Source organism: Sinocyclocheilus anshuiensis, unplaced genomic scaffold (assembly GCF_001515605.1).
Source record: "Sinocyclocheilus anshuiensis isolate Anshui unplaced genomic scaffold, SAMN03320099.WGS_v1.1 scaffold627, whole genome shotgun sequence".
Classification (NCBI taxonomy): domain Eukaryota; kingdom Metazoa; phylum Chordata; class Actinopteri; order Cypriniformes; family Cyprinidae; genus Sinocyclocheilus; species Sinocyclocheilus anshuiensis.
This window is the reverse complement of record NW_015549703.1, coordinates 250324-260487: the sequence shown is the minus strand read 5'-3', so window position 1 is coordinate 260487 and position 10164 is coordinate 250324. Positions and strand designations below refer to the sequence as shown.

The window sequence follows — 10164 nt, the reverse complement described above, 5'->3', positions numbered from 1 at the left end:
TTTTGAATATTTAAACTTTTTTGGTATGTAACCAAAACAATCCAGTCAATCCTGAAAAATAAAGTAAAAATGTTTCCCTTCTCACTGAATGTTTCACACTCATGCATCAGTAAATCAGTTGCATCTATTGACTTTGAAATTAGGCTGTTGATTCAGTCTTTCCTTGGCACTACCTAGTCTTCATCCGGCTTGACCATGTAATGATGATGCTGTCAAAAATGGAAGCACTTTTCAATTGCAAAAATGTTGAAAGTCTTTATGATAGTCATTAGTGTCAAATGTCTGGTTTGTTGTATTCATGTACAAGAGCAGACACACATGGCCTCAGGGGCTTCTGTAAGTCTCATTCTATCCCGACACACATCTGGATTCGGGAATTAGAATTTATTGCCTGCTGTCAGAAAAGCAAAAGTCCGGGATTTTGGTCTCCCTAAAGTGATTTTCACAAGCCCGACATGTCTCAGAAAACTTCAGTCTCGCATTGAAGTGGCCATTAGCCATTGAACGCTGGTTTAGCATGTCCACTGTTTACACAACAGCACCTGAACATGTGCAGGAATGCAAGGTGAGCTCCAAAAGCTCCTCCTCTTTTAAGCTTGTCATTATCCTGTCATGATCTAAAGACACGGTTTACGCTTTGAATAGTGAAACTCGGAAGAGTGGTTCTCCTCTGTCTAGTTAAATCAGCCCAAAGATTAGGTTCACAAGCTAAACATTATCCACTAAAAATGCACGTCACACCAAAACCATATGTAAGGTGTATTTTCTTTCTAATCCTTTCATGTACAACAAAGGCAAGAAGAGTTTTGTTTCAACTCATAACAAAAGCACCATCTGAAGAACTTAATAATGAATATGTAAGCCCCTAAAGGACTTTGATCCTTGTTTGATAAATAAGACCATGTGCTCATGAGCTGTACTTGGTAGTCTTTTTTCAGACCGTTTACAAAGTCGTCATGGTTCAAAAGACTTACTTTACAGCATGAAAGCAGCTCAAAGTTGACATAATCCTTAATGTTTCTATCAACGTTTACAAAACACACATTTATACATCAGTATAATGAGCACTTGTTATGTAATTTAGTGTTTTATGTTTTTTTTTTGTTTTTTTTTTGTTTGGGCTTTCACTTCATGCTGTTTCATTTTGTCTAACAAAACAAAATCATCTTTCATGTGATAGGAAAAGGAGGGATGTTTTAGCAAGAAACCCTGTTTTGACTTTTCTATATTTAAAAAGCAGAATCGGCCAAAGGGTGTGTGTGTGTATGTAGGCAGGAAGGGTCTTTAGCTGTCCAGCTGTAACCTCACACCTTTCCCTCCTCCTCACGACATGTCAGCACATGGAGCCTGTGATGTTTCCATGTCTAGCTTATCTTCACAACTGGCTAAATATGTCTGTGCTGAGTGATATTAGCATGAGATTGAAGGTTTCCATCCATAGTTCTTAAAGTCTCATGATCTCACCCAGCAGTCTGAGTTTGATTTATAAATACACTATAAAGTAGTATCCAGTAATGTTTTGTTTTGTTTTTGAGAAGACTTTATTTTATTGAAATTAGTTTTTTATTTTATTTTATTTTATTGACATTAGTTTTCTCAAAAATATAATTTCTTCAATACTTTGTATCAAATTCTGATTACATGTCTTTTATTTTGGAGCCTAAATTTGTAATAGTTGGCAGGAAATTCCAGTCTCAGGCCATAACAAGTTTTATATCCCCTCGACTCAAGCATAAGTACTTTTTTTTTTAAACTTGCTGTCTCACAAGACTTATAAAAAATGTTTTTAGGTTGTTCACATAGTATAAAACATATTTATATTTTTTGAAAAGAAGTGCATTACATACATAGTAAACTTCATCCTTAAGAAGGTCCTCTGGGAGCAATAAATCCAAGGGGTCACTTTCTATTAAACCTGGGAAAATTTATTGGCTGATAAATGTACATTCTTGTTAAATCAAAAGTGTTGTATATTGTTTCAGGATATCAAAAAGTCCCAAACATGAGTTACATGAAACTGATTATTCTTTAGAGGGTCATCTGTCTTTTTTATTCACACATTTTCCTCCTGAAAAAAGGATGAAATTACTTTGAGCTCACTCAAGATGCTGTGTACAGCCAAAAATAATACATTCTCACAACTACTAAAGTCAAGACGCACCCCTTGATTTCCCATCACAGCTGTCAATGTTGAGCACTTCCTCTACAATACGTTTGAGCAGACTAATAAAGTGCTTTTTAACCTAGTCCCAGCCTGCTGCCCATCCCTGACCATTCACTTTTGCATTGTTCTTTGTGAAGTCCATTTATATTCTTTTCCTTTCCTTCCACAGAAGAAAGTGGAGTGTCGCTGTTGCAGTTAATTGGTGATCCTCCACCTGATGGTGTCTCCAAAGTATTTGACGATGCTAACAACCCCGGCTATGTGTTCGACCAAAGGTCCAATGTGGGTCAGTCAGCTGCGGCTCACCTGCCCAACCCTTTCTTCCATGACTTCTCCCTCATCTTCAACATAAAACCCACGTCCTCCAAGCCTGGAGTCATCTTCTCCATCACTGACCCAACTCAGAACATCATGTATGTTGGTGTGAAGCTGTCAGCGGTGGAGAAGGGCAAACAGTATATCATCTTCTACTACACTGAGCCTGACTCACAGAGCTCATACGAGGTGGCCAGATTCTCTGTGCCCTCCATGGTGAACACCTGGACCCGGTTTTCCATCAGTGTTTTGAATGAGCGTGTTTCCCTCTACTTCAACTGTGACTCAGATCCTCAGGTCATCAGTTTTGAGCGGTCTCCAGATGATATGGACCTGGATGCCGGGGCGGGAGTGTTTGTTGGTCATGCCAGTGGAGCAGACCCTGATAAGTTTATGGTATGTACACAGTCCATACTTTCATATCATGGTATCCCGGTTAAAACAAGTCAAATCAAGGTAGCTTAGGCCAGAAAAGGGAAAGTGCAATGAAAGTGTCTGTGCTTGAGTGACTCCTGCATGATTTGATTGCTCAAATTGGCCTGTTTAAAACACAACAAACATTCTTGTCGTAAAATGGTCTACTCGACTTTCCTTGTTGGAATAGAGTAGTTAATTGCTTTAAAAAAACACAGGGGAGCAATTAGCTCCTGTTAGTTTTGTCTGGCAGTGTCCAGCAGCTGACCCCACAGCTTGATTTCAGATCAGTGAAAACTGACCACTGACCTATTCTTCCCCTGAATTAAGTCAGATGAGAACTAACAGCATACATTTTATTTTATTTTATTATTTTTTGTTTTATTTTTTTTATTTTTTAGTTTTTTTATTCATCCTTTTTTATAAAATTATATTTGTATATTATTTATTGTTTAGTTTTATTTATTTTATTTAATGTTATATCAGTTAATGCAAAATATTATTTTTATATTTAATATGTAATGTATATATTTGTTTATTTTAACATGTCATTTAATTTTTTATGTAATTGAATTGCGTACTTATTTTTTAAGAATTCATGTTTAATTGTATTTATATCAATTTATATCTGTATAGTATTTATATCAATATCAAATTATATTATTTATTTTATAAATCTTATATTATTTTATATATTTATTTTAAAATGTAATTTAATTTAATGTAATTTAATGTAATTTATTGCCTACTTATTTATTTCTTCCTTACTTGATGAATTGTTTAATATTAAGTTTGATATTTAGAGGCATTACTTATATTTTACTTATATTTTCCAAAAAACAAACAAACAAACAAACAAAAAACCTTAAGATTTTAAGGTATTTTATCTTTTTTGTCAGGAAAGGCAGTTATCTTTTTGTCACAGGAAGTTATCTTGAGTTTTTATCAAAAACATTACAACTTAATATTAAACGAAAATCATCCAGGAATAATTAATAATTAAATAAATAAAATATGTAATTCATTATATTACATTTATTTAAAAAAAATCATAAATATATAAATAATATATAAACTCCATAAATAATTTGTTGCCACTATGAACTTGAAAAACAAAATATCATTTAAAATATATATACAATTTACAGTATATACGAAAATAATTAGCAAGAACAGCTTTTATAGGCCAACAGATTCTTCACCAGCTGCTGTACTACTAAAGCAGCCTAACTGATCTGTGAAGTGATGTGATTGAATGCCCTGCCTTGTTTCCACCAGTTATGCTAGTGCTTTCAAGCATGTTCAATAACCATAGTGAGGCAACTGAGGCAGCAGAAATGCCTCACATTTCCCAGAGCTCATAATGGCCACTCAAAAGCAGATGGATCTTGTTCAGTTCAGTATGGCTCCTTGTTTCATGTGGCTTCCATTTCCTGTGGGAACTCCACCATAAGGAGATGGCCATCATAATTACAGACCTGATTAAGCAGGATATGATTGCTATTTCATCCCTCTCATTAAGACCACGTGCTTATCTGCAGAACTGTGGGGCGATCAGGTCTGTGAATCTGACCCCGCGTTGGGGCTGTAATAGGGTCTTGGCAGGTCACAGCGTGAAACAAAAGGGCAATTAAGACATCATAAAAGGATTCTGCTACTAAACCTTTGACCTTAGCTCTTGAGACATGAGAGGGGAAGTCCTGTCAGATCTTACCAGCAACTTACCCACAATTCCTATTACCCCAAAGGGATCTTGAATGGAGATCAACTCAACAAAAATGAAATTCTGTAATCAGTTACTGATCCTCATAATGCTCCAATCCTGTAGGCCACAAAAGAAGATGTCACACCAAAGTACCCTAACTGTAGTCCATAGACTATATTGCACATTTTGAGAGCTTCGTGTGAGAAACACTCATTATTCACTGAAAATCTTCTTTTAAAGTTGCTTTGAAATCTCATTCATGTGATGCATTTTGAAATTTGCCACCCAATAATAGCTATATTATATATATGTAATAATAGCAATAATAATAGAGTTATCATATGGCTTCAGAAGACTTGAAATAGAGCAGAAATAGTTGTATGGACTACTTTTATTGTGCTTCTTATCCTTCTGGAGCTTGACGGCTCTTGGGCCCCATTAATTTTATTGCATGGAAAAGAGCAGCATCAACATTCTGCTAAACATCTCCTTTTGTCTTCCACAGACTAAAGCAAGTCATATAGCATTGCAGCAATATGAGAGTGATTAAACAATGGCTGAATTTTTGGATGAACTATCCCTTTAATGAGACATTTATATTAGCCATTGAATCTAGAAATGTGTTGCTTGTATTGAATGTTATCACCATCTGTGCTGCAAACCATGAAAGGGAAATCTTACATGGAGACAGATAGCCATGTGTTTTAAAACTAAGATATCAGGCACACATTGTTATCTGACTGCCAGCGTTTTTGCCGTGGAAGGCAATGGCATGAAAAAAGCGCAGTGGATTCAGTTTCTAATGAGCAGCTGCCCTACAGTCACCACACCTGCCATGGCCATCAAAATAAGCTCAGTAACCTGTGCGTGTGTTTGTTCTAGGGTGTTATCGGCGATATAAGGATGTTGAAAGACCCTGGGGCAGCTGAACGACACTGTGAAGAAGATGAGGATGACTTTGATGCGGTAAGACTTAAAGCCCATAAGTGTTCAAATAAGAGTGTCTAAGGACATTTAAAGGCTTGTTTGGAGCATTTATTTTGTGTTTAGTTTGGATCGTTTAGGCATATGTGAACACTGCAATCGTTGTTGGATTCCAATATATCTCAATATTTTCTGGGGGTTTATTGATAATGATAATTAGATATTTTGCTGAGTGTGTTTTTGTGTTGGTACCTTGGCTGGTTAGGCCTGTCACAGACAACTGACTCCTGAACGTTTTATATTTTTCATATTCTGTGCAGTGGTTAATACACAGCAGTGACAGAAATGAATGCTTTCACTATTCTGTAATATTATTAGGTCCCTTAAACCGAATTCATTTTTAAAAATTTAAATTTCAGTATTTAAATAGGAAACTAAAACCACCTGTAGGTGGTGGCAAGTCTTTGTCTTAATGAGTCGAGTCATTCAAACGATTCCTTTAAACATCTGATTCCTTCAGTCACTGAATCATTCATTAAACTGATTTGTTCAAAACATGATTTCATTTGGGAGTTTTCATTGACAAAGAAAAGCAAAAACAGAAAATAAAACATAACTCAGTCAAAACATAACTTAACCTTTTGATTTGATAAAACAGTTCAAAGAGCAATATGACATTTACATTTGTGATGATATTCAGGCCTTGTGTGATATTGCTTAACTATATAATTTGAAATGCTCAAACTGAACCAAGAATAAAATGCAACATTGTAACAGTTTAAGTCCTTTTTTGGAACCAAGCAAATGATATACATGTCTAAAAACGCCCTAAGTGAAATAATAATTTTCACTCATGTGTCATGCCTTAATTATATCTCAGCTTCAGCGTCTCAGCAACTTTGCCTTTGAACTAATTGTGAAAAGAGAAATCACAATTCACATCACAGCTACACACACTATTGAATGTTAAGCGGTTCTAAAATGGGTGATTAATCCAAAGATTGGCTAATGCAATGAGGTGAAAAGTACTGAAATTGTTCGCTGGGAGATCAGTTGCATAAATCACGGTCTAGCCTGTATTCTCAAACAAGTGGATTGTTTTTTTTTATAAAAAGGAAAGATTTGAAGGCGTGTGCTATAGTCAGTTATTGTGTAGTCTTTTATAAAGGAGACCAGTGTGAAAGGAATAGCTTGCCTGGTGTAAATGTTCAGATTTAGACTCTCTTCCCCAGGTGACTCATCTCAGAATTGCTGCGGCATCATTTTACCTTTATATTTATGCATTTGGCTGAAGCTTGTATCTAAAGCAACTTATAGTGCATTTTATGGTATATATATATTTTATTAGTTTGTTTCCTGGGAACTGAACCATTGTCCTACCAAAGCTCTACCAAATGAGCCAAATTTACATTAAACCTGAACCTTAAAGGAATAGTTCACCCCAATATGAAAATGTTGTCATCATTTACTCATCCGATGTCTTTTCCCAACCCCTTATTATTTTTTCCTCCTTGAAACAAGAAAGGCGTGCAGACTGAATGTCTGAGATCTTTTCCACACAACAGAAGCTTATTTATAGTTTCAAAAAGGACAAAAATATCATAAAAGCATCACAAAAAATGATAGTTGAATGGAACAGTTTCATAATTGATGAGCTTTGCACACAGATATTGAACTAAATTAAAACAACACTTAAGTCTTAACCTAAATTGAGTTAGTTTCGTAATTGATGAATATTATATAATATTAACAATTATTTTCCTGTATTATTAATGTAAAGCTGCTTTGAAAAAAAAAACTGTATTGTATAAAGCGCTATATAAATAAATATGATTTGTATTTCATGTAAGAATGAAAATAACATGGGTTTGGAACGACATAAGGATGAGTAACTTTTCCTTTTAACTCTGAAAGACCCAAATTTAGAAAAAAAACTGAAAAAATTATTTCACCATTTATATGTTGTTGTGGGAGGCCTCTAATGCAGAAATAAATGAGTTTGAACATTTTTGATATTTTAGTAAGTTTTTAATGAAATGTACCTGGAGTGTTTGTCGACTGATAGTGCTTGGAATTCACTTCCATTCATTTCTAGAAAAGAATGTGTCGCCTCCAGTTAGGTTTTCCACAGGATTAAGCTTTAATGCCCATCAGTGTGACGCATGACGTATTACATGCCCTCCAGTCATCTAGATAACAGTGTGATGAAAAGAGTGTCTCATTTTTAACACTCAGGGAATGAATGTAGTTTTCCGTTCTCCTTCAGAATCTACAGGGATCAGGTGATTACGGAGCAAGTGGAGATGGAGAGGGACCACCATCAGTCCAGGTACTACTTTTATTTTCCCTCAGAAAGCTGAGCTCACATTTGTAAACTCGTTGTGATCCATTTAATGACCACACTTAAAACATCTAATGATGATCCAGAGGCTCCCCGCTATTTCCAGAGCAGCAGCCTGTGAGTTCTGGCAGGTCTGTTGCTGTGCACTTGCTCATCTTCTGGGGGAAAGTCCCGGATGAATGTTATTATCTCCAGACCAATCCCAGATGTTAAAGCCCATCTTCCCATACCTTGTGTTACTAATCCAGAAATAGGCCATGTGGAAATTGAAATGAACCCTTTGCTACTGATGTGCGAGGCCTGTGTCTGAGCTTGCCAGAGTTAATTACAATGGAAAGAAACCAGGTGGCTGTTAGGTGTGGACTGCAAAGATCTTCTTCCATAAGTGTCTACTGTTCAGTTTAGTGTCATTTAAGTATGTTTAGGCCATTTTTTTTGTTTGTTTGTTTATTAATTTTGCGAGTATATTGTATTTATGTGAAGGTTACTGCTTCTTAGCAGCGTCTTTCCTTTCACTTACAAGTATTTATTGCCATTATATTTGTTTTAACATCTTTAAACAGCTGCTGCCAAGCATGCAGGTATTAATTTAATTCTAACCTAGTCATTTTAAATTACACAGTTTTTGTTTGCTTTTGCAGGACGTAATGTGTTTTAACACGCTGTGACAGAGAGAAATATGGCATTCCGAAGTGCTGTAAAGTAAACTTTCTTTTGTCTTACCATGGAATCCATTTTGATGGATGCCACATTCCCCTCTGGGATATTTTCCACGCTTGTTTCACAGTCAATCCGACTCGCCTTGGATGTTGGAAAGTGCATTTGAGGAGAGGGCACCTGGTGGGCATGCATTCCTGCAAACTGTGTAGGCCTCTTTGTGTAATCTAATTTGATCAGATTATTATATCTAGAGGGAGAGGAGTAGTCTTGTGACAGTGTGGTAAACACATGTTTGACTTCATTACACTTTTCTGTAAAAAAGAAATGGAATTTCAGTATGTCTTTGGTGCTCAAGTATTATTAGTGTGTAATTATTTATCTCTAATCTTAAAGTCATTAAGCATATAGAGACAAGCTTGTATACAGGGGTCCAAAATCTGAGACCACACATGAAATTGCATTTAAATTTGGTATCCAATGTTTTTAGTTGTATTTTGCATTCTTTTAAACACACATTATTAAAAATGTTTATTCGATTTATTATTTTCTGATCAGTTGATGAATTCTTTAGTTAAACTATCAATAAATAATAACGGTAACTTCTGCTATTAATCTTTTATAATTGTATTCAAACGTTTTCTCATAATTAATACTTTACAAAAATAAATAATAACAACAACAAAGAAAGAAAGAAAATAATAACAATAAATAAAGAAAATAATAACAAGAGAGAAAAAGAAAGAAATAATAATAAAAATAAATAATTAATAAAAAAATAAAAATGAAAGAAAGAAAGAAAATAATAATAAATAAATAATAATAACGAGAAAAGAGAGAAAAAGAAAAATAATAACAATAATTAATAAAAAAGAAAAAAGAAAGCAAGGATGCAAGGAAGAAATAATAATAACAAGAAAGAAAGAAAGAGAAAGAAAGAGGAAGAAAGAAAGAAAGAAAGAAAAAGAAAGAAAGAGAAAACAATAAATAAAGAAAAATAATAACAAGAAAAGAGAGAAAAAGAAATAAATAATAATAACAATATATAATTAATAAAAAATGAAAGAAAGAAAATAATAACAAGAAATAAAAAATAATAACAAGAAAAGAGAGAAAAAGAAAAATAATAACAAATAATTAATAAAAAAGAAGGAAAAAGAAAGCAAGAAAGAAATAATAATAACAAGAAATAGAAACAAGAAAGAAAGAAAGAAAGAAAAAGAATTACAGGGCAGTGATATAATTCAATCAATAGAAATGCACATTATGGCTGCATTCACAGTTACTGTTTGGGACTGACAGCAGTTGCTTACAGGTGAGAGACTTGAAATATTTTATTTATTCAGCAGATTAAAACATCTGCTTGAATACATATCTGTATGAATGAACAGCTGAAGTCACAGCTGCATTCAGGACACTAGAGCGACAGAATCAAAAATGGCGTCATACCACCGGGAAGTTTTATCACAGTTGACAGCCCGTTTTTAAATAAATGAGCCCAGTCAAGGCTTGTCCAATCCATCACACCACACAATTAAACAACTAACAATGACTTTAAATGCTTTGTTAGCGAGTGCAGAGAGCGCGTGCAGTACCAAGAAATCGTTTCTATGAAGAGTTAGTTTTAAAGTTTACATATTTATA

The 10164-nt window shown here is 34.5% G+C and overlaps 1 protein-coding gene across 4 annotated transcripts in view; it reads left to right on the top strand.

The window, feature by feature from the left end:
• LOC107660582 (collagen alpha-1(XVIII) chain-like) overlaps positions 1 to 10164 on the top strand; it is a 96669-nt gene that overhangs the window by 59541 nt on the left and 26964 nt on the right. For all 4 annotated transcript variants that reach the window (XM_016449919.1, XM_016449918.1, XM_016449921.1 and 1 more), the window contains 3 exons: positions 2334 to 2875; positions 5481 to 5564; positions 7789 to 7851. In XM_016449919.1, coding sequence (XP_016305405.1) covers positions 2334 to 2875; positions 5481 to 5564; positions 7789 to 7851 — 689 coding nt within the window. The remainder of the gene's footprint in view (positions 1 to 2333; positions 2876 to 5480; positions 5565 to 7788; positions 7852 to 10164) is intronic.